Source organism: Cetorhinus maximus, chromosome 6 (genome assembly GCF_964194155.1).
Source record: "Cetorhinus maximus chromosome 6, sCetMax3.hap1.1, whole genome shotgun sequence".
Taxonomy (NCBI): domain Eukaryota; kingdom Metazoa; phylum Chordata; class Chondrichthyes; order Lamniformes; family Cetorhinidae; genus Cetorhinus; species Cetorhinus maximus.
This window is the reverse complement of record NC_135884.1, coordinates 30158515-30184244: the sequence shown is the minus strand read 5'-3', so window position 1 is coordinate 30184244 and position 25730 is coordinate 30158515. Positions and strand designations below refer to the sequence as shown.

Sequence of the window (25730 nt, the reverse complement as noted above, 5' to 3'; positions counted from 1 at the left end):
TTTGGGCACAAAGTATCCCAGCTCAGTGCCCATCCATCTATGGTGAGCAGGGAGGTCCAAAGCGACCTCACATCGACGCAGCAGCTGTCTATCGTCTCTACGGGCTCCTCTCAGGGCGCTCCGGATGAGGGCAGCAGCTCCTCTGCTTCTCTACCAGTGACCGTGGCATCCGGTGAGGCTGCGCCGACTTGGGAGAAGCCAGAAGTGGAACTGGCCGCTCCCTCCCAGGCAGGGCCATCAAAGGCTTCACGGGCCAAAGGACGTCCGCCAAGGTCATCGAGGCTAACAGGACAGCACAGTGAGCAGGCTGTCTCAGATGCCAGTGCCAGTGAGGGGACAGCACCTAGACATAGCACCCGTAAGCATAAATTTAAGGCACCTTAGGCACACCACAGGTTTCTCACTGGTGCTTTTATGTTCGCCCATAGTAGTTTATTGAAGGCTTGGTGTGATGTCCAACACCTTATTTTTTTGGTTTACGAAGTTAGATTTGTTCTCTCAACAAATTTGATATGTCGCCGTACCTCAGGATGATTCCTCACTTCTGCAAGTGGACGGAAACCCATGATGTTATGAGTGAGTTGTTTGACGTTGAGCTTTACTGACAAGGGCCTCAGTTAATGTTACTATCCAGGCAGATTTAGCACTCAGGTATCGAGTATTGGGCCTGCAGCCCTGGCGTGTATTGAAGGTCCATCTGTGGTGGGCTAGCTGAAAATTCTTTGGATTAAAGCCTCCCTGGTGTCCCTGCCCCCCTGGAGTATGCCTGGGTCAGCATCTACCCCCTCAGCGTTCTCCTGTGCATGCTCATCATCGGACTCACTGCTGGACTCATCGTGTGCAGCTGCAGCAACTGCGTCTACATCTTCCTCGTCCACTGTGTCGCCCCTTTCCAGCGTCAGATTGTGGGGAACGCAGCAGGCAACCGCTATCAGCAACACACGATCTTGGGGGTATTGGAGTGCGTCCCCTGAGTGGCCCAGGCATCGTAAGTGCATCTTGAGAAGACCAATGGTTCTCTCCACCACAGCCCTTGTGGAGGCGTTGCTCCTATTGTACCGCTGCTCAGCTTCTGTTCTTGGATGGCGGAAAGGCGTCATAAGCCACCTTTTGAGGGGATAGCCCTTGTCACCCAGCAGTCATCCATCCAGCAGGGCTGGAGTACTGAAGAGCCTTGGCACCTGGGAGTGTCTTGAGTATGTAAGTGTCGTGGGAGCTGCCTGGGTACCTTGCACAGACTTGTAGAATCAGCATCCTGTGATCACACACTATCTGCACGTTCATGGAGTGGAAGCCCTTCCTGTTGATGAAGGCACTGGGCTCACCTGCTGGCACCTTGATGGCCACATGTCTATTGCACCCTGGATGCGGGGGAAGCCAGCAATGGCTTCAAAGCCTCTGGCTTGCTCTGTCTCGCTGGCCTCGTCCCAGCGGTAGTAGATGAAAGTCAATGCACGCTTCAACAGAGAGTCTGTCACCTGCTTGACACAAGTGTGGACAGCTGTTTGGGAGACTCCACAAAGATCACCCACTAACTCCTAGAAAGAGCTGGAGGTATAGAAGTTGAGGGCAGCTGTGACCTTCAGTGCCACTGGCATGGGGTGCCCACCCACACAGTTTGCGGAGATCTCAGGGCCAATCATCTGACAGATAGAGGTGACCGTCTCCCTTGAGAGATGGAGCCTCCTTCAGCACTGCACCTCAGACATATTGAGGTAGCTGCTTTGCTGCCTGCATACCCTGGCAGCAGGATAGTGGCGTCTTCTGCAGCCCCTTGTGCCTGTGCCTCTCCTCCCAAAGGTTCCTGGAGGCTGAGTGTGGACTCCTGGCCTCCGCCTCCTTCTGGCCCTCCCTTCTTCCTCAGAGGAGGTGCCTTCAGTGGAGAGCACAGCTCCCATTCCCAGGCTAAGGGAAGGCTTCCTGAAGCTGCAGGCCCCAAAAATGATCTTTACTGTAGAGTCCTGACCGGAAGGCTTTTACTCCTGTCCAAGCAGCTGGTATGAGTTTTGAAGTATTGCTGCTCACACAGGCAAGTATCAGTAACTTTCACACTTAAATACCTGACAGATAACATCCGCAACCCCACTCACCCCTCTTATCCCGCCCGTGGGTGAAGTTTGTACAAATGTCTCCTACCTGCCTGCCCATTGCGCCCGTGCGACACCCTGAAGATCGCACGGGCCCCGAAAGTTTGCAGTCAATTGCTATCTCAAGGGCCTTAAGTACATGAATAATTAACGGCAGCCGCGCATCGGAGAACATTGTGCGCCGCCCACCTAAATATCATGATGGCGCGCGGTGACGTCGGGTCACTCGCCCGATGTCACCGCACGTCATTTTACACAGGCCCCGCATGCCAACAGGAAAATTTTGGCCTATGTCAATTGACACCTCAGGGATCAAAGGTTCGACTTCAATTTCATATGGAGTAACTGATAGTTGGTGTGTCTCTCTACTTCTTAGATGAACCACATTTTTGAACAATCTGGTTTTCCACTTCTACTTGGTACAACAAAGGTGCTGTTTCAGAGACAATTATACCAGGAACCCATCTAGGTCCAGTTCCAAACTTTTGCACAAAAACTGTCTCTCCCACAGTAAATTTTCAATCTTTACTGTGACTATCATGATTCACTTTCTGACTGCTCTGGTTCTTCTCTACCCTCCCCTCTAAGTTAGGGAACACCAGACTCAACCTTGTACGAAGGTGATGTTTCATTAGTAATTCAGGCGGTGTTGTTCCTGTAGTAGCATGAGGACTTGTGTGACAGTTGAGAAGAAATCGTGAAATTTGTGTTTCCAACGTTCCTTCAGATAATTTCTTCATTCCTGTTTTAAAACTTTGTACTGCTCTTTCTGCTAACCCACTGGGTGAGGGCTGATATGGTACTATTTTGATATGTTTAATCCCACTTAAGTTCATGAATCTCTAGAATTCCATACTAGTGAAAGCAGTGTCATTATTCGAAACAATGACTTCTAGTAGGCCATGTACAGTAAAACACTGGCACAGTTTTTCAATAGTTGCACACAATGTCAGTGATCTAACTTCATACACATCCATCCACTTAGAATGCACATCAATGAACACTAAAAACATGGTACCTAAAAACAGTCTATACGTAGTCTCACCCAGGGTCGACCAGGCCATTCCCATGGATGCACTGGAGCTGAAACGTGCAATGTCTGTTGTTGCTGACACTGGAGACAGTGTTAAACAATTTTTTCTATATCACTGTCTATACCTGGCCACCAAATATAGCTTCACACATGCATCTTCATTTTTGAAATGCCTGGATGCGCACTGTGAAATTATGTCAAAAGCGATTCTCTTCCTTGCGAAGGACGACGACTCTTGCTCTCCACAAGATACCACCTTGACAACTTAATTCAGTTTTATGGGCATAGAATAGTTTAACTGTTCAGAGATTTGTGCATTTGACCATCCTTGCAATATCTCAGACTCTTGGGGCAGGATTTTCCCCCCGTTGGGTCGGGAAGTTGAAATGCGGGTACGCGGAGGCATGCCTCCGATTGGCGCCTCCAATCGGGGGCACGCTGCCATTTTACGTGGGCGGGCCAATTAAGGCCCGCCCAGCGTGACGTCCGCACGGAAGCACTGTGTGCTCCCTGTGCGGGCGGGCGGGGGGGGATTCCCTGAGCCGAGAATGCGCACGAAAGAGCGCACTCATCTCCCTGATGCTAAGTGCTGCCTCAGAAGAATCGGCTCTACTGTCAAAAATATTAGAAATAGAAAAAAAAATTCCCTGACATGTCCCCTCATGTGACACTGTCACATGAGCTGGGACATGTCCTTAACTTTTTTAAAAGCTTTAATTACGTTTTTAAAAACCTACATGAAACCTCAACCCGTCTGTGGATGAGGTTTCATGCTTTTTCTAATGCCCGCCAGGGCTCCTGGCCTGCCCGCCAACCTTAAGGTTGGACGGGCAGGTCCATTAATTACTTTAATGACTCTGTCAATGGCCTCAATTGGCCACTGACAGGTCGGCAGGCACACAGCTGATTTTGCTGAGCCCCCGCCTACCTGAAAATTTAAATGGGGTGCAGTGACGTCGGGAGTTCCGCCCGACGTCACCGCGCATCATTTTACGCGTTGGTGAGCAGGCCCCGCCTCCCACTCACCAACAGGAAAATCCTGCCCTTGATAAAATTGGATCCTGGTTTGACCAATTCTTTATATGCTCGCACAGACCAGCAAGGAGTCCAGGAAATTCAACACAAGTACAACTTCTTGAGGCACTGGAGCATATATAATGCTATCTGGCAAAGGAAGATGACTGTGGCCTCTGCCTTTGCTATATGCATACTTGGACAGTGCATAAAAGTGTATTCATATGCCGACAAAATCAAAGCCCATCTTTGAATTCTGGCAGAGGCTATCAGCAGAATTGTTTTATCTTCACTAAGTAAACCCATTAGTGGCTTGTGATCTGACTCTATGGTGTCGACCATGCAAATACTGATGGAGTTTCTTTACTCCAAAATTTACAGATATGCCTTCTTTTTCAAGTTGTGAGTAACCCTTCTCGTCTGCAGAAAGGGTTCTGGAGATATATCCTATTGCCCTTTTGGAACCATGGGGAGAATCTTTCCTATGGCGGGTGAGGTGGGCGGAGGTGGGTGCGGAGCCGATCGCCGCCCGCGCTGCCATTTTATGCGGGCGGCCCAATTAAGGCCCGCCCAGCGTAATGCGTGGCCAGTAGGGCTCAGCGCTACCTGTGTGGGCGGGGGGAGGAGGGAGAGTCGGAGCAATCTCCCTGAGGCATGGATTAGAAAACTTTTAAATAAATAAAGTAAAAATTTATTTAAACATGTCCCCTCATGTGACAGTCTCACATGAGCTGGGACATGTTTGTGAAGTTTGGAGAATTTATTTATTTATTTTATAAAAGTTTCAGGAAACTTCATCCCACCCGTGGATGAGGTTTCCTGAAAAATGCGAAGGCTGCTTGGGCTCTTCGCCTGCCCGCCAACCTTAAGGTTGGATGGGCAGCGTTCTTAACTAGTTTAATTACTTTTTTAATGGCCTTAATAGGCCGTTGACATTTCGACGGGCGTGCAGCTCCCTCTGGCACAATGATGTCGGGACGCACGCCTGACGTCGTCACGCGTCATTTTATGCGTCAGCATATCAGGCCCACCCCCGCATGCCGACAGCAAAATTCTGCCCCATCTTCCATCCTGTGTGACAATACCACCCCCACACCGTAGGGAGATGCATCACAGATTAATATTAATTATTTTGATGGGTCATAATATACTGGCAGACATGATGAGTGTAATAGCTCCTTGACTTTTATGAAGGCTTCCTCTTGTTGTGCCTTCCATGATCATCTATGGTTCTTCTTCAATAATAAATGTAAAGGGGATAAACACTGTAGACAAATTTGGCAAGAAGCGACCATAATAATTTATCATGCCCAAAAAAGACTTGAGTTCAGTGACACTGGCAGGAGAGGGTGCCTCCTCAATTGCCCTGACTTTCTCCTCTACTGGATGTAATGCTTAGGCATCCACTCGATGACCCAAATAAGTGACTTCAGTCATTTGGAAAGTACACTTCTCTTTTTTCAACTGTGCACCAGCCTCCAAAAATCTCCTTAAAACCTCTTCTAGGTTGGCAATATGTTTGGCTTCTGTTGATCCTGTGATCAGGACGTCATCAGTGAGGGCACAGTGGTATTGCCACTGGATTGGTAATCCAGAGACCCAGGGTAATGCTCTGGGGACTTGGGTTTGAATCCCACCACGGCAGGTGTTAGAATTTGAATTCAATGAAAAAATTCTGGAATTATAAGTCTGATGATGAACATGAAACGGTTGTCAATTGTTGTAAAAACCCATCTCACTCACTAATATCCTTTAGGGAAGGAAATATGCTGTCCTTACCTGGTCTGGTTGAGATTGCACATGCAGATGATATCCTAAAGAATAGGCATGTATATTAGTACAGGCCCTTGTGTGTATTAATGGCAAGTTTAGCGTACAGATCTTTAATCCTCGAGATTGAATATTGGTCTAATTTAGCAGCCTTGTTCACAGATAATTGTAGTCCCCACAAATGTGAATAGTTTGTTCTGATTTTATCACAGGGAATATGAGCGCTGCCCATTCTGAAAATTGGACTGGATGGATTATTCCTAACTTCTCTAAGTGGCACAATTCTGCATCCATCTTCTCCTTTAGGGCATAAGACACAGGTTTGCCCTTAAAGAACCAGCTTGTTGCTTCTGAATCTATATATATTTTTGCTTGTAGGCCTTTTATCTTTCCCAACTTATCTCAGAATATGCTGTCATACTTTTTTAACAGCTCAGGAATTCCTCCTGTTCTAACTTGAAAAATTTCTGACAGTTGAGCTTAATTTCTTTTAACCGATCGCAGCCCAGAAGGCTAGGTCCTTCTCCTGTTATAACAATCACTGGCAGCTGGGCTGTTTGTTGCCTGTAGGATACAGGTGCAGAGGCGATGCCTTTCACCTGTATTGCCTCTCCAGTATACATCTTCAGCTGAGCCGTGGTTTTCTCCAGATTCCAGTGGCTGGGTGCCTTCACTTAGGTTTTTAAAGATGTGTTCTCCCACCACTGTGGTTGATGCTCCTGTGTCAACCTCCATGACTAGAGGCTTCCCTTTTACTTGAATAGTGATGGTGATTGGTTCAGTTTTCACTGCCTTGAGATTGTATAAGGAATAGATATCAATATCAGCAGCTTCTGGTTCATTTAGAGTGTGCTCTTCAATCATCCTGGCCTGCTGCCTGATTGGCTGTCTTGATTTCACCCTGCATTGCTTTATAACATGCCCTTTTTTGTGATAGTCGTGGCATTCTGCCTCTTTGGCCAGGATTTTTCAGTCGTCATGCGGGGGCAGGCCCGACACGCTGGCACGTAAAATGATACGCGATGACATCGGGCATGCATTCCGACGTCATCACGCTGTCTCGTGATATTTCATTCAGTGGGTGCGTGCTGGAGTCAGCTGCGCGTCCGCCGATAATTAAAAGGCCTATTATGGCCATTAAGGAACTAATTAATTTCAAATTTACGCTGCCCGTCCAACCTAACGGTTGGTGGGCAGGCAAAAAGACCAAGCAGCCTTTTGGCAGAATTTTGCCCTTGGATGGCGGGTGGGCCCCACCGGCTCAGCGGCAGGTGGACAGCCGACCCCCACCATCGAAATGGGGCGCGCTGCCATTTTGAGTGGGTGGGCCAATTAAGGCCCATCCAGCGGCCTGCCCGACAGGAAGTGCTATGCGCTTACTGTGCGGGGGGGGGGATTCCCCATCTGTCAAAGTGCGCTCCTTCGCACATGCGCGCACTGCTCCCTGAGGCAAAGTCCTGTCTCAGGGACATTAGTGACAGGTAACAAAAGTCAAAAAATAGAAAAATTAAAAAGTTATTAACATGTCCCCCTCATGTGACAATGTCACACGAGATGGGACGTTAATAAAAATGACATAAACTTTATTAGACTTTTTGAAAATGGACATGAAACCTCATCCCACCAGTGGATGAGGTTTCATGTTTTATCAGAAGCCCGCTGGGGCTCCTGGCCTGCCCGCCAGCCTTATGGTTGGACGGGCAGGTCTTTAATTATCTTAATTAGCCTGTCAATGGCCTTAATTGGCCATTGACAGGTCGGCGGGCGGACAGTTGATTTCGCTGTCTGCCCCCACCTTCCTAAAAATTTAAAGGGACTGGGATGATGTCAGGGGTTCCTCCCGACATCATCCCACGTCATTTTCCCATCGGCAAGCGGGCCCCGCCCCCAAATCACCGATGGGAAAATTCAGGCCTTTACGTCTTTTAGGAAACCTCATCCACGAGCAGGATGAGGTTTCATAAAGCTTTTACATTGAATAAAAACTTTTTTTTGAAAAATAAAAACATGTCCCATCTCATGTGACACAATCACATGGGGGGACATGTTTGATTAAATTTTTATTGCATTTATTTATTGTTTTCAAAAGTGCTTCAATCTCCCTGAAGCAGCTCCGTGCCTCAGGGAGATTAAAGCACTCTTTCATGCGCATGCGCAAAAAAGTGCTGGACCCAACTCTCCCTCCTCCCCTCGTCCGCACAGGTAGCGCGCTACCGCTCGAGTATTACGCTTGGCGGGCCTTAATTGGCCCGCCTGCGTAAAATGGCAGTGCGGAGCCAATCGCGGGCAGCGGTCAGCTCCATGACAGTCCCTGCCCGCTCCCGCCCAGCCCACCTGATGCAGGGATAATTTAGGCCTTTAAATCTGCATGTTTCCAATACATGGTTACCCTCACATCGGTAACAATTTAATTTCTGAATTGCTGGCAAGATACTTCCAATATTCCTTTTTGTTTTTCGAGCAGTAGAGACTGTTTCCCACTTCACGTTTGACTCCTTGGCTTTCGCGCCACACCCGGCAGTAGGTTCCCACTCCAACTGATGAACAATGCCATGTTGCACACTCTGCAAAACCTACGAGTCCCTCTCAGCATTCTCCATTGCTAGCGCTATTTCCATGGCTGCTTCAGGTCAATATTAACTTCTGCAAGTAAATGGCGCTGAACGACGTCATTGTGTATGCTGCAAACCAAACGATCTTGCAACATGTCATTGAGAATATCTCCGAAGTCACAGTGCTCAGTCAACTGTTTTAACTTCGCGATGTACATTGCGATTGACTCACCTAGGGCCCTTACACTAGAGTTGAACTTGAATCTTTGCATAATCACCGATGGCTTAGGCTGAAAAGGTGCCTTCACAAGGTCTAATAGCTCGTTAAAAGATTTGGAGTTGGGCGCGATCGGGGCTGTCAGACTACAGATGAGGTTATATGCCTTGCTCCTGCAGACACTTAGAAGAATTGCTTTCTGTTTCTCCTCCATGGTTATTTCATTCGCCACAAAGTAGAAACCTAGGCACTCTATGTACTGACTCATACGAGTCAATTCTGCCTTATAAAGTGAAATACTCACATTCAGGAGGTGAGGTGCAGTGTCAGAGCTATTTATCCTCGTTGCTAATTGTAATAAACTTGGTGTACCAGACAGGTTTCTTGTTAAAAACAGTAAACTTTATTTACAGAGCTCCTGATGAAGCTGCATGCTTGAAGCAGGTCCACAACTAGAAAGCTCTGCCCCTAAGGTTACCCGCACTTAGGGCTGAATCATCTGAGGTCATGTGATCCCAAAACAGCATAAAAAGTTTTACTTACAATCACTACACTGGGCAAGCTGTGAGATGTGCTAACTGCCTGAGGGTGAAGGTAAACTATGAATATGAGGTGTGAGTCATGGTTGATTGAGATTTTTTGTAGGGGAGTGAAGGGGATGTGATGAATAGAGAAGTATGAGAGGGTAGTGGTTCATTTGTAAGGCTATAAAGTTTGAAGGTGCATTTACTAAGATTCACAACTTTTGTGAGGTCATCCAAATCCTCTACACTGCTGATTATGATAGCTATTTGCTCCCACAACCTTTACAGTGTCTGTCTGCAGGGTCTTCTAGTCCTCTGTAGATATAACACCTCTCTCCTCCCGTTCACCTCTTGCACCAAGGCCTGTAAAATGGCAGACTAGGGTCGAGAACATGCTCCCAGGTTTTCTGAGAATGTGAGGGCATCTCAAAATGGAGGCGTCCTCTAAGGTGTAAAAATAATTAAATATTTCCCAGGCGACGTGGGAAGCGGATCGCCTGCCCACTGCACAGAGGTTACAGCTCCAACAATCAAATTGGAGGAGTTTTCTCTCCAACCCGAGGGACCTGTCGCCTTCCCCCTTAAAATACTTAATTCAGGAAACTTTAGGACATGTTCTCCACACTGGCGTGTCATTTTTCAGTGTTCTTCCTGCTCGCACACTCTTCCCCAGCAACTTCCAGTAGGTGCTCCAGTCAAGGTGCACCACCCCTTTAAGGTCGGTAGATTGGCTTTAAGTAGTGCAGGATAGCTTTAAGTGATGCTAACCTCTCACAATTTTGCACACTTTGATCAGGCATGCAGCCACTCAGCACTTAGCACTGGTGTTCCGATCCTGATAAAGGCTGATAACTTTTAAAGAGAAATTTGCATTTCCAATTGACATTTTAAAGAATGACATGTCAATATTTCATGTTTTAAAACTTTTACTGTAACTAAAAACACTATTGACTAAACACTATTTTCTTTTCATAGGCAATTTATACTCTAAAATACAGAAAAGATTCCCCTCTAACTTTTAGCATGACCAAAGTCACAATCCTAAAATATAATCTTATAAATCAAAAGATGAAGTCCTAAAACATAATAATCTCATAAACTTCACAATTGTAACACTGGCTACATGCCACAATCATAGTAATAAGCGGTTTGCATACTGCCTACATTGAAAGGAACAGACACATGTTAATTGCATATTGCAATCCTTACATCTTTTTGTTGCACCATCTTCCTCACAACAGAGAAAACTCCCTCACAGATCACAGAACTTTTTACATCCAGCCCATAACTATGACAATCTGATAATCTGTAACTTTCACACAGAATAATCACTTACAGCTGCATATCAGAGTTCGGACTAATAGGACAAATTTATCAATAAAGTATTAACAGACAGCAATCTAGCTCTTACTCCCACCATATCTATTATTACCTTTCAAAGGAATGGATGTGGAAGAAGTTTGAACATACAAGAACATCTATGGAACCAGAACCTGGGACTAACGAATGAGCTATGCCTAAGAAAGTTGAGGGTCTTCAGAGAGGGGAATTGCTAAACTGCTCCAAATGGTAGCTAACTGTTGACATGAGAAACTCCTCTGTGATTAGAATTGCTTTGTCTATGGTTGTGAAGGTCACAAGTATTCATTTTTTGACATTACATCATTATAATCACCCAAAGAGCATTCAGTAATTACCTACAGTACAATGGCCACCTGCATTCAAGACATGATTCATGGCTATGTTTGAAGAGTTGCAGGTCATACATTTACATAGAGTGAAAAGCCAGAATTGGAGTGGCAACAACAATTCTGTGATTGTGTTGCTTTCCCCAAAGGTTTAAATTTCCTAATACTGAATGACGATTGTTTCAAATATTAAACATTTGGAACTCTTGCATATTGGAGTATGATAAGTATGGAACTCATATTGGATTATGATAAGACAGCAGATTGAAAAAGTGAGTTGTGATGAAAATAATAATTGTGGTTTTACTCCTAGTATTATTTTGTCTATTTCACTCAGTCCAAGTGATCATGCAGAAAAGCCAGTGCAAAAAATCTGTTGGAATTATGGTCAACCAAATTTTTACCTCCAATGTAAAATAAAATAGAACGTAGACATTGAAAGCAATTAAATACACTGGAATATATTTTTGTTTGCTAGTCTTACTTTTAAAAGAAAATAGTCAACATGAAAACCATTTTACATTCATATTGATCTCTTCACTAACCGTAACAAATGTTAGAAAATGAACGCTTTCTCAATGTTAGCCATTAAAACTCATTCTAACAACCGAATGACAAATTTATTCTACAAATAATAAACTATTCTTCTTTGTGCTAAACATTTTACCTTCAACATAAATATATCAGCACTAATAAATATTGAAAAGTCTAAACTGATACTTGTGTCATTAATGGTTTGTATTATGCGTCCAAAAATAGCAATCTTTGCATTATGTAAATAAAAATCATGATTTGTTTAAATGTATTGATATGCAAAGTTTCATGGAAAATAGTTTGTTAGTAAGTTCTAAGGGATCTTAAAGGTCTCCTAAAGGTTCTGTTTAACCAAGTCCATAAAAATCTATTAGTTAATGTAGGGGATGTTTCCCTCCCTATTGTCATTATTTAACCTGCAGGCTCATTTAAACAAGAAAGTATATAGCGGATAAATAATACAAATTCTATTTTAATAAATGGCAGATTTCAGATTTCAATTACCTTCCTACTAAATGAGAAAATAAAATTTGGATGACCACAATTTAAGTGATTCAAGTGATTTAAGTGAAACACCATGTAAAGAAAGATTGTAAAAAGTTTACACCAAAAATACAAACAAAAATGCATGGTACTCAGTAATGAACCAGAGTTCTTATACTTGCCTCAACAAGATTCTAGAAAACACAATGAACATAATGAAGGAGAATTAGAAAATCCATTGTAGTTTTTGATTAAAAATATTATAGGGATTTTACTGTACAGTTTATTAAAATTAATTGTTTCATTAAGTAAACAGCTTTGATGAAAGGTCACATTCAAAATATTAACAGATCTCCCATTTCCAGCTGCTGACTTACTGTGTATTTCCAGCATTCTCAGTTTTTAATTCAGCTTTCCAGCTTTCCTATTTTTTTCATTCTCTGTCTATTAATTGTTACATGAACTCGTGATCACCTTATCTTCTGAATATACAATAACAACCACGATCTCTTTGCATGGTCACTAAGATGCTGATGAATAAAGTAAAATCTAAATGGATGACATTTTATATTGCTGTAGACAGAATAACAGTCTTGGATTAGATTTAATGAATGAGGAAACACTAATTAATTTATATAACTGATATGATCTAAAACAAGAAAATATCATTATTGAAACATTATTTTCCCAGTTTTCACTGAAATAAAGGGGAAATTCATAATTATAATTTTAACAGGGTACAAAGAATCTGCTGAGAAAGCATGTGTTTATGTTATGCTTTTGTGAGGGAAAACAGACATTTGTGAAGAAGTACACTTTGATGATAATTCTGAACCAGCCAGAGCTGATTTAATGTCATAGTGTCAGTCTGCATGTTACCAAATACATGGGCAACCTGGACAAGTAGGAAAAAATACAGTGGTTTAACTAACTCGATTCAAGGTTTTTAGCAGTGAGTTTTCATTTATTAAATGTCAAAAATAAAGTTCATCTTTTAGTTTCAGAATATGCCTTACAATGTTTTAAAAGAATACAAAATGGTCATAAGTGAAATAAATATTGCAAAGTACAATTAATTTATTTCATTAGTGTAAAAAACAGTCTTGCTAAATAAAGTTGGGTTTTCTCATTTCTAAAAAGATACTAGAAACTACTCATTTGCCATTCTTGGAAGTTATCGAACACCCTCAGTTAAGGAATTATTAGAAAAAGCCTTCTTCACATTGCTGTGGGAAGCAGGCACTGTGCTACAAACTTTTTTACCAATGAAGTTTTCACATTTTTCTCTTTTTTTTACAGCCAGGGTTAAAGTACATTTGTATTAACAGAGAAGTTTGTTGACCTAAATGACATAATTGTTTCACCACTCACATCATTGCACTGCAGTTTAACCACATAAATGGCAAAGTAGTTTTGAAAAATAAGTTTTCATTTGTTTTCCATGCTGTCTTTGGTTGACTATCCAAGCTCCAGCAAATGCTTTATACTACAATAAAGCCTTTTAAAACAGCTGACTGGGGAGCAAAATGAAAGTGTAGTTTATTTAAATGATTCTGCAATGATATTATAATATCCCTGTCTTAATTCATTGGGGTATAAGTATACTGTTATTGGTTGGACATAGCACTGTCAATCATAGAACCTCTCGGGCATCTGCTGCACCTGAATGCAATTGGTTTAGCAATTTCAATTAAAGGTGTGCAAACCTGGAGTAATAAGCACAGTGCATCAAATATGTTGGTCAGTTGTGATCACTGAGAACTATAATATATATATTTTTGATATCAGACAGCTGAATGTTGAATATTTATTTAGTATTAGAATTATTCTTTTAAATTTTCCTTTAAGTATAATATATTTGTTCAAACATTAAAAACTCACTGCTAAAGTGAAGACATTTTTTTAACAAATAAGGCAATTGCAGACTTGGAACTGCTATATTGAGATGCCCCGATATAGGACAAGGTTAATTTGGAGGTGCAGTTACTGATAGCCTTTACTTACATTAACTTCTGTGATAGCAATATCAACGACGCTACCAACAACAATTAAGGCATCAAAAGTGTTCCATGCATCAGCGAAATAGTGCTGTGAATGTAAACATTCAATAGGAGCAGAAAGGGATGAGAAAAGACAATAGAAAAGAGTAACAAGAGAGTCCAGAGTTACAACACAAATACAGTTCCAACCCAGATAAACCTGGCTGTATTTTGCATCATTGTGAAAGCATGAGTATTTTTCTCTCAATCAATGGTGTCCATGTTTCCACTTGCCCTTTTCTTGTAAACTAACCTATGCCACATTCTAAAGTTAACTGCTATGAATGGACTAACTTAAATTACCTAAATATTCCAGGCTTCAATTATTTCTTTGAAATTTTGTATTTTGTTTTAATCATATTCATCAAATATAACTAGGAGTATGTAACTGTTTGATTAAAATCCGCTTAAATATTCTAAATAATTTATGAAGACTAGAATCTACAATATCAGTTTATAATTTTATTTAATAGATTATTTCCAATACAACCTAAATAGACCCTTAAAGGGAACAGCGTCCTTTTCGATGCTTAATGTTTCAGAAGTTCAGGCAGCCGATGCACCTGACCATAGCGAAGCACAGTCCAGCGTATTTGAGTTCTTATTTTATGGTTCAAAGAAACCATTGCAGTTAAACTAACCTGATTAGTTTCAAAATTTTGATTGAAATTGCATCATAATCTGAGTTAGTACAGAACCATACAAGTGGGACTGTACACATCAAGACCAAAAAATATTTCATAAGACAGATGCTTTCACAGCTATGCTAGTTTTTTTGGTGGAATTCGCCTCCTCTGCATTCTAGAAAAGGAAAGTGATAAAGTGAGAGAAATAAGGTTTTGAAGGTTCTTATTTTATACCCTAAAAATAGGTACAACTGTATGTGACTTGTCCAGTGATAACTTTAGTGAAGCACTAAAAGGATGGAGTAATGGTTTCTGGGAAAGTACAGTACTCACATCAAGTTCACCGAGTACGACGTCTATAATGCTGCCAATAACGATGAGGAAGTCAAACACGTTCCAGGAGTCACTAAAATAGCCCTACACAAAGTAGGTAGGGGGCAAACGTTTATATTAACACATGTTAAACAATGAACACATTTTTAGTTAACTGTGGAGAATTTAACGCAAAACCTAAACAATAAATTTGCCAACTCAGACTTTTAAATAATAATTATTAGCAATTTAATGGGAAATTAATTTACCTAGCTGATCATGCTGTTCTACTGTTTAAAAATTATTTCAATTGAAATATGATTAATTTTAAGCGATAATACATGTTCTGCTAGGACTAGTATACTGAAATAAAAGAAATTGTGTAACAAGGTGTACGACAGAAAATCCCTTTGGTTTATTTAGATAACTGGTGTATCACCTAAGGTTAAGACTATAGCTGAAGAATGTTCAACTTTCCACAGATAAGGCTTAAGTTTTAATTTTGATAGAATATAACAAAAGATGCTACATATGTTTAAATCAGTAATGATTCCTATTGAGTCTTGAATGTATTTTCCCTTTGGTGATCTATCGCATTTACATTTATCAAAAGTTATAACGCAACTACAGATAAATTTGGCTGTATTTTTCATTACTGTGAAAGCATAAATATTGTTTTCATTCAACAGTATCCATGTTTCCACTTGTCCTTTATTCATAAACATACTTATGTTGAATTATAAAATTAACTATTATTTATGTACCAAAATAACAACTAAATATTCTAGGCTTCAATTAATCAAACATGACTAGAAACTTTAAGGGTCGTATTCCACTTGAAACGTTAATGCTGTTTCTCTTTCCACAGATGTTGCCAGACCTGCTGAATATTTCTAGCACTTCCTGTTTTTAAGACTAGAAGCTTCCTTGATTAAAATCCACTTAGATATCCTAAACAAGTTATCAAGACTAGAACCTATAATATCAATTTATAGTTTTATTTAATGAATTATTTCCAAAACAATCTAAGTGGACCCATAACAGTCCAATTACAGAAGTGGCAAATCAGAAAATTTAAAACCAATAATTTGTCCATTAAATTAAAACTAAAAAAAATGTTTGCTTAAGAATTTTGTAAAGGGGACATACTTGGGACAAAATAACTAAGACCTTTATTATTGTTGTGAAATATTTACATCTTAATATTTTATAGAATATGTAGCCTTTCTTATATCTGTTTGTATTTGATATATATTTAACTGAAGTTATAGCAAAAAAAAACACTATTAATAAGTGTTCTGTGCCTACAAAACTATCCTTTATATGACACTAACCCAAGAGCACTGCTTAGGATCAGGTAATCTGAAGTATGATAATTCTCAGTTTATATTCAAAAATATGCATGTAAATCAAAGGTATGAATACAAATTTTTCATTTCAATTTTTTGAAGTTAAAAAAAGCATTAAAAAGGTTATTCATGACATCAGATAACCTGATGTATTGGCCAAATATCAACCCATTAAAGAGAAGAAGAAAAGTTCCACACCAATTGCAGCAACTAGATAGCTGATTGAGGTTCAGGTTGTAAGGGAAAGGATAGGGAGGTAAATATGGACAAGTCACACCAACTAAATTCCCAAATAAACATGCATAATTAGTATCTGACAAACAGAATTGAAAGCACTGCAAGCAGTCAGATAAAAATCACTTACTAGCCATCTCTCCTTTTTTGCCACACATACCTAATACAAAGTGTTAGTTAAAAACTTAGTAAATCAAAGAAATGCAACATTTTGTGGATTCAAGAATTTGCACATAAAAATCTTCCATTGACAATAGTCTAGTACAAATTTAAAATTGAAAAGACAAATTTAAAATAATTATAAATCAATTATAGTAGGGTGACAATTACAAAAGTACAAGCCACACTATAAGAATCCCTGCAGTAGAAAAAAAAGTAGTGTCACAAGGAACCAATGCATATTTGTATCTTGTGGCATTTTAACCTGACAATGCAAAATGTATCAGGACAATTAATATCCTGGTGGAAATTGAAACAGTAAATTAAATAATCAAGTCCAACATTGGAAAAATCTGTTTTTGCTGACTGTTTGCTCGAGTAGTATAGATTTGGCAACCCTTGAAGAGTAAGTGGCTCAAAGGTTGATTATCTTTATTTTGCTTTTAGTTTAATGGCTAGAAAAGTGGCAGCAAGCATGAAGTACAACAGTTTAATTTTAAAAAGGTATGGCAAAGTTACTTGCTAAGTGAATAGATAATTTTCTTTCTCCCTGTGTTGATGGATAATGAATGGAGGCCAAGAAACACAAGGCTTGCAAGGTGGTGTACAACAGGCAGTATTGGATTGGCCAACCATAATCCACAGCACCTGATATTCAGTTCCCTTGAAATCAAAGGAATTAAAAATCAGGTGCTGAGTAACTTATCCGATACTGCTCATTTTGCACCATCACCCAATGCGAAGAGGTGTCAGCTGTGGCTCAGTTCATAGCACCCTCGCCTTTGAATCAGAGAGTTGTGGGTTCATGTCCCACTCCCGGAAACCAAGAACTGTGATTGTACTCGAAAGAGTTGCAATCTGTGACTGTTGATAACTCGAAAGAGTATCACCCAATGCGAAGAGGTGTCAGCTGTGGCTCAGTTCATAGCACCCTCGCCTTTGAATCAGAGGGTTGTGGGTTCATGTCCCACTCCCGGAAACCAAGAACTGTGATTGTACTCGAAAGAGTTGCAATCTGTGACTGTTGATAACTTAAAAGAGTATCACCCAATGCGAGTTTCCACCAAAAGAAGTTTTAATTTGCTCTGCATTAGTACTTAAACTAATTGTGCATTAAAGAATAGTGTTTGGTAATTTACAATTAATAGACCAAGTGTTAACTTTTACTCTTGTTCCTGGAAGTAAATATCTCTAATGCAAATTAATGCACAGGCCTATCATTAGCATTTTTTTTTGCTGTTGTTGCTTTTAAGCAGCAATTAATGTGAAGATACAACATGATTTATTTACTTCCACATCATTTCAACTTCTATTTAAGCTGGCATTAAAATGGCACTGTGAGTCATAAGAGAACTAGTGATGAGCTGAGCAGGAGTTTTGATGAAAATGTTTGTTAATTCTGCAACCCAAGTATGTGACGGCTCTAAGTGCTAAATACTTTGGAGGATAAGCAACAAAAGCAGGAGATAATGGCCAGCAGATTTGAAGTCATAGCAGGCAGACTTTCAGAACTCAGTACTGCCTGATGCAGCTTGTGTACTGTTAATTATCACCCACCCCCAGGTGTAAAAAGGCTGCATTGCTACAAGGATACAGTCTCAGGTCTTTGTCAGCTCTCAGAACCAGATCTACAGCCACAAAGCAACATCTGGACTGCAATCTCAGTGGAAGTGAAAGCAATCACTGCAGTCAACATCTATGTCACTGAGTACTTTTAAGCACCAAAAGGAGACATCACTTGGATCAGTCAATAAGTTCACAATTGCATTACTCTCAGGGCACTTGCCCGGTTCAGAAGCGCTTAGTCCTTCTGATCGAAGCTAAGGCTGAGATTCTCCAGGCAACTAGCACCATAGGACCCGCAGTAATCCAGTGCCATAGCCTCCACCTCGGAGGTGGAAGTATCTGTATACGCCTGTATCTCCAGCGCACTCATCCTGGACTACGAGGTCACCGTGACTAAAGACAAACTCAATGCCCTGATGAAGACAACTGGTGTAACTATTGAGCTTTTCTGACCCAGTCTGTTTGTCAAGGCATTGGCTAATATTGACATTGATCTGCAATGTTGGTGCTGGTGGTAGTGCCCCAGCTGCTGCAGCAGCTGTTTCCACTGCTGCACCCGGTGCTGCTAAAGAGAAGAAACAGGAGGAATCTGAAGAGTCTGATGGTGACATGGGCTTTGGGCTCTTTGATTAAATGTACCATGCTTGTTATAATTTTTTTTAAAATTAATTACTTTGAACTGCAATGAATTGTTGTTATACAAACATAGAAACCACCTTTAATTTGCAAGATCCCACAAACAATGAAATGAATGAACATGTGATCTGCTTTTGGTGGTGTTAGTTGAGAAAAGAATATTGTGATAGGGCACCAGGAGACATCCCCACCCTCTTCAAATTGAGCCATGGGATCTTTCATCACCACTGACACATTAGAATATACAGGCAGGCATAAATTTAATATCTCATGTTAAGGATGACACTGCCAATATTAGTCCCTCAGTACTGCAAATAATGTTATATTGTTGGTGCTTTATCAACCTAGATAATCCACTCACACCAAACTGCTAAGTGTTGACTGCACTCTCATCCTTTTGGTAAAGGCTAAGGATTCAAGCCCCACTGAAGAACGAATGCACTGATACATTTTTAGGGTTTTATTCAAGATATTTTTCTTGGGTTCACGTCTCTGCTTACTCCTATAGAGTATTTCCATTCCCATGAAGCAGAATGTATCTCTATTTGCCTAATGTCTATGTAAATTATCATAAAATTAGAGATTAAATGGAGAATTCATGACACTGTATTCTGGTTTATGTCCCCTGCGTAATCTTCCTCAACTCCAGCATGCAATAGAATCAACACATTACTAGACTGAAGCTTGAGCTATAAATTGACAGGTTGCATTTGTGAACAATAAATGGATAAATGAACAGAAGCACTGACACAAGACAGATTTCAGTAGCTAACAGCTCCTTGAAAGACAGAAAATAACAGCCTTTCATATCTATATATTAAATTTCAATATGAGCTGATTGAGGCACATGGGCTCAAAGCGCTAATCCTTACATGGAGATCCACTATTGATCATGCAGTGAGTCTCTCTGGCCTGTGTATCACTCATACTGACTACTCAATTGGAAGTTAAGTTAAGAAATGTTTTTCAAAATTTGACCAGGTCAAAGGAAATTTAAATAAACTCCAGACGAACTACCAATCAAATATATATAAAAACACAAAATGAATGTTTTTGAATAGAATAGACACAATAGCCTAGAGATTCATCGATGCTGCGCATGTTTTATAGGTGCACAACAGGCACTTAAGCATCTAATATTTCAGGTTATATGAAAGCACACATTCCAAATCAGTAAAGGCATTTTGGTATAGGCAACTAGAGTCCATGCCTGAAACAATTAGGGGGGCTAACACCGGTTTGAGGCACTCTTCACGAAACTGGGCTGTCCTGAATGCAGTAGGACGATGTCTACACATGGTCTAATCAACAGCCTATATAACAGCTTTGTATTTGCCTACAGGACAACAGTGATGCACTTCAAAAAGGAATTTGTTGTGTCTGAATATCCTGATGTACATCATCTTTCTCTTTTCAAGTACCATGCCCTAAGAGGGTGTTGGCGACCATGGACCTCAATGTTAATCTTACTCTGGAGACGTGGATCATCTTTGTTGGTGGTACATTCATCCAGAAGCTGGTGGCTTCACCAAAATGTTACGTTTTTTAAAAACATACTTGAAGACTGCTCCTCCCTGCTCCATAGCAGCCCCGAAGACAGTTGTTGGTCCCGAATCGGCTCCCTCCCGTTCACAACCCTCTATGAGTTAATCTGTTTTAACCCCATGGTTATTTTGACAAAAAGTGGTCAATATTGTTATATATAATAGACAAGAATGCTTCACTTTTATCATATACACATAATTTACACTGACACTTCAATACAGAACTGAGGAACTGTTGCACTGCTGAGATGCAATCCTTTGGATAAGACATTTCACAGTGACCTGTTTGTCTGTACTGGAGATATTAAAGATCTTTTACACTATTTGACAAAGGGAAGTGAGGCGTTCTGGTGTACTGTCCAACATTTTTCTGCAAACCAGCATCATCAGTAAAACCAATTTACTGGTCTTTCATCTCCCTGTTGCTTGTAGGGCTTTGCTTTGTGTAAAATGGCTGTTGTAGGGTGGACTTTCCCCCAGAATATATTTAGCATATAGATATGACAGACTGTTATTTTCTATCTTTCAAGGAGCTGTTAGTTACTGAAATCTGTCTTATGTCAGTGCTGGCCGCATAGTAGTTCTTCTAGAAGGTCCAATCCATTATTCAGAATTGGGCATCATATGCATTGGACTCCAGCCCAAAACAAATCTCCACAGGGCAGCCACCGGCTCCAGACTGTCACAATGTTGGATGGCCCAACCAGTCTCTGGCCTAGGGAAAGGCAGGTCTTTGAAGAGAGGAAGGTGGTGGATGCCTGAGTGGCAGCAGGCCAGGCTGAATTTCTAGGCCCAAGAGGAAATCTCCTGTTCAACCCAGCCCCACAAAACTGAAAACATATTTACCTTTCGGGTATCCTTCAGCTGAGCCAGCCCCTGATGTTGGTTGGAGCTTACAGAGTGCACCCTTGTGCCAGATCAAGTCAAACATGGCAATAATTGGACCCAAGTTCCATTTTAAGTGGGTCTACATTAGGCAGATAGAGATACATTCTACTTCATGGGGAATGGCTGCTCCAGCCACCCAGCAGTAGGCTCCACTGGGTATTGCCATGGCACAGCAATGGTGACAATGGGACAATAGGTAATCAGCCTCATTTTCAGGGCACTACAGACCCATTTCTAACAAGTGGAAAGAATGAAAATTCAGTTTTGTATTTGCCTACAGAATAACAGTGATGCACTTCAAAAAGGAATTTGTTGTGTGTGAATATCCTGATGTACATGATCTTTCTCTCTTCCGGTACCATGCCTCATGGTCCTCAATGTTAATCTTGCTCTGGAGGCGTGGATCATCTTTGTTGGTGGCACATTCGTCCAGTTTGTGAGGCTCTTTAGAAAAGTTGTTCTTTGTCTACTTTAATCTCTTTTACCATCAATCTTTGCCATCAGCATCAGACTTTCTAAATCATGATTTCTTAACATGTGCCCAAGAAATTCCAACTGTCTTTTCCTGATCTTGGTCAATAGAATTCTTTTGGCCTCATATTTTACTAGCACCTCTTTATTGGTAGCATGACTTATCCAAGATATCTTCATTATTTGTCTCAAAAAATCACAACTCTGCAGCCTCAATTCTTCTCTGCATTGCTTCATTGATCATCCAGCACTCGCTTCCATATGTCAAAATAGGTGTGATGTAGCATTCCAGGATTCTCAACTTTGCTTTCATGAGTAATTTTGAGTTGTATGTGATAAAGCACTTATATACATACTCATTCCTCTCTCCTTATATTGTTCACCATGTTTTAGGATGTATCAAATTCAACAACAGCATGCAGCACCAGCATGAAACTATAAACCAAATTTTACCAGTCATGTGCCATTCCTGTACCATTGGGCTGAATTTTAATGTGGAATGCAGGTGGTCTGGGGTTGGAGGGGTTGTGTGTGTGAGTGTGTGGGGGGTGGGGGGGGTGGTGGTAGTGGGGTGGGGGAGGGAGACTAGGGGGGTGCGGTAAAACCAGGGAAGTTGACAGCAGATTGAGAAGGCGGGTCCAACCCACATCTAGCTACAGGGCATTGGGCTGCATGCTACCAACCTCTTTGGGAGAGATGAGCTGTCAATTTCAATATATTAATTTGCAATCTAACTATGTGTCCATGGGTTTCCAGGACTTTCTTTCAAAATCACCAATGTCCTCAACTTCTTTCCCTCTGGTTCTTTCCAAAGCTTTTCTGGAAACATTTGTATGATCTCTCAGACAGAGGCATGCAAATGTATAAGTCAGGTGACCAATGGTTTGTTTGCCAAGGCCAGTAATTATGTCAGCTTTGCCTGTAATGATGGCGGTCAGAATGAGGAGGGGCTTGAGTTTGTGGCTCTGGCTGACTTCCCACAGGTGCAAGGCAAAGCACATATGGCAACTGAAGCATCCCAGATCGCACAGGAGTATTAATCAATCATAAGGGCTTCCAGCCCATCAATGTACAGCTGGTGTTCAACCACTAAGAAGTATTTATGCAGGTGTGCACAAGATCCCCAGGCAGCTGCAATGATGCCTTCATCCTGGGGCAGTCCACCCTCTCTGATCGCTTCACACCTCAAAGCTGACTTACCAGTTTGCTGCTCAGATAACCCACTTAAAATGTTGCTGATGAAACCCATGAGGACCCAAACAATTAAGCCCAGGATTCATACAATGAAAGCCATATGACAACCTGATGTGTCATTGACCAAGCCATCAGCATGCTGAAGATGCACTTCAGGTGTCTGGACAGATCTGGAGGTACCCTTCAGTACGCACTAACCAAGATCTCCAGAATGGTTTTGGTCTGCTGCACTCTGCACTACAGCAATGAGGTCTGGACCTCATGGAGGAACAAGGTGCAGAGCACATAGCCACTTCAGATGATTCTGAGGAGAAGGTGGCATCAGTGGCAGCAACATGATGCAGCCAGTGCACCAGCAGCAATGCACGAGACATTCCCATCATTGCAAGATGCACTTATGTCAGCTATGCTCTATACAGTAACTGAAGTGGATTCCACTCCCTAATATCCAGTGGTTGTGTGACTATATGGAGAGGATTATGCAGGTCAATGACCGGTATCCTGGGAGCAGATATGTAGTGTGCATTCAGTGACTATGCCATCTACATGAGCCACCATGGCAAATTAGAGGCTACTGGGTGACAAAGTCAAAGACTCAGGAGCACGACCCATTCACACGGGCACAGCATCCATACAATGAAAGTCATGCTGTTACATGAAATGTGATACAGCAGCCAATTGCAGTGGTGAAACAAAGTTTTCAATTTCTGGTCTAATAACATCGGTGGAGAGAAAAACAGAGTTAACGTTTTGAGTCCGTATGACTCTTCTTCAGAGCTCCACAGATGCTGAGTTTTTCCAGCATATTCTGTTCTTGTTTCAGATTTCCAGCATCCGCAGTATTTTGCTTTTTTCAATTTCTGGGTTGCTTTGGAGGAGCCCTGCAGTACTCAACAGAGGGAGTGCTAAAATTGGTCTTGGTCTGTTGCAATCTGCACAACCACGCCATCATGAGGGGACAGGCCTTGCCACCAACTTTATGATGAACAGCTCAGGAACAGGTATACAAGAACAGTTGGGAGGAGAAGGAGCACCAAACAAAGTAGACAATGCTTGGTGCATTGGAAAGCCTGTCAGAAAGCCTGCTGTCAATGTCAAGTAGCACGGAGTAATCTGGCACCAACTTGGCATGTGTCTTTGTACAGATTCCCCCAGAAGTCTGAATGCTGTAGTGGAAGCTGAGACTGAAGTCCTGCAAGATCAGCTTGCTGCCATGCAAGCTCAGACTCCTTTCATCCAACATCAGCTTACTGCCATTCAAGCTCACACTTCTGCCATCATTGCTGTGGATTACAGTCCACAAAGGAGCTTGCAGGATGTCCCAGCAGTCCAGCAATCTATCCTCCTACAGGTTACTACAATTTCTGAGGCACCACCCTGGCTTCATGGAGCACAAACCTACTGTCCTCTCTCAGGATGACAGCATTAGTCTTCCTAAACATACCACCACACCAGTGCTTTTGCTGTTGTCTGTTTGCCAGCAAGCCCAGACTGCTACCCACCCATGCCAAGATGGTACAGTGTGCAACTGGGCCTTGCAGATGATCTGCAGTCTTCTCCACTGAAAGTCAGCCAACTTCCACCAGTCATTGCCATACTCACTTGGTTAGCACTGTGTAGGAACACAAGGACAGGCAAAGGCAGATGGAAGACAGGCACTAAGGGAATATATAACGGTGATTGGTTGACTTGTGTGCCATATGGAATCATTTGATTTATAAATTTCATGTGAGAGCATGGCTTTAATTGTATGGAAGTTGTGCTCATGAACCTTCTTTGTTACAATGCCACATTGAAGTGCTCAGGAGCCCTCTGCAGCAGAATTCTTGGGTGACAACGCCCACCACAACCGCCCACCCCCCCACTCCATCCCACTCCCCAGCGACCTGGCACCAGCGCTACCCTTTTCTCCTGGCTTGACTGTAGGCTGCTCAAACCCAAGGTCATGCTACATACAGATCCTGCCTCTATGCTATCCTGTAACTTATGCACAAATCAGTATCTGGTTGGTGCCTGCAAGTGTGAAAACAAGGCCAGCATTTTTCTCTCTTCGAGCGGGCTCGGAGGGAGCAGGCAAGGGCAGTTGGGAAGCCAGCTGCCGCCCGCAATCAGCTCTGCACCGCGATTTCACACGGGCAGGCCAATTAAGGCCCGCCCTGCGTGGATCGCAAGTGGCAGCACCCAGTGCTACCTGTGTGAGCGGGGGGAGGAGGGAGAGCGGGCCTGGCGTGCAATTCGCGCATGCGCGTAAAAGAGCGCTTCAATCACCCTGAGGCATGGAGCTGCCTCAGGGAGATTGAAGTGCTTTTTAAAAAATTTAATTAAGACTGTAAAAATTTAAAATAACATGTCTCCTCATGTGACTCTGTCACATGAGATGGGACATGTTTTTAATTCCAAAATAAAGTTTTTATATAATGTTTATTTGCTTTAGGAAACCTTATCCCGCTCGTGGATGAGGTTTCCTAAATAATGTAAAGGCTGCTTGGCCTTTTTGCCTGCCCGCCAACCGTAAGGTTGGACGGGCAGCATAAATTTGATTTTAATAAGCTTGTTAATGGCCTTAATAGGCCTTTCAATTATCAACTCCGGCACGCGCCCGCCAAATGAAATATCGTGCAAGATGTCACATGCACGACTTCATCGCGTGTCATTTTACTTTCAGGTGTGTCTGGCGCGCGTCCGCATGCTGACCGTAAAATTCTGCCTCAAGTGATGGAGCTGTGTCTCCTTCATCACTGTTTTCTTGCTGTTCCTGCAATGCATAACAAAGTTGTGTTTGTAATACATTTATAATACATTGATAAGTA

At 41.9% G+C, this 25730-nt stretch overlaps 1 protein-coding gene and 1 pseudogene across 1 annotated transcript in view; one reads left to right on the top strand and one right to left on the bottom strand.

Moving 5' to 3' along the window:
- cacna1db (calcium channel, voltage-dependent, L type, alpha 1D subunit, b) overlaps positions 1-25730 on the bottom strand; it is a 681678-nt gene that overhangs the window by 222757 nt on the left and 433191 nt on the right. Inside the window, exons 30-31 of the mRNA XM_078543507.1 lie at positions 16593-16622; positions 14901-14984 (exon numbers count right to left, since the gene is read on the bottom strand). Of these exons, the coding sequence (XP_078399633.1) occupies positions 14901-14984; positions 16593-16622 (114 nt within the window). The remainder of the gene's footprint in view (positions 1-14900; positions 14985-16592; positions 16623-25730) is intronic.
- Positions 17097-18820, top strand: LOC144681415 (large ribosomal subunit protein P1 pseudogene; annotated as a pseudogene).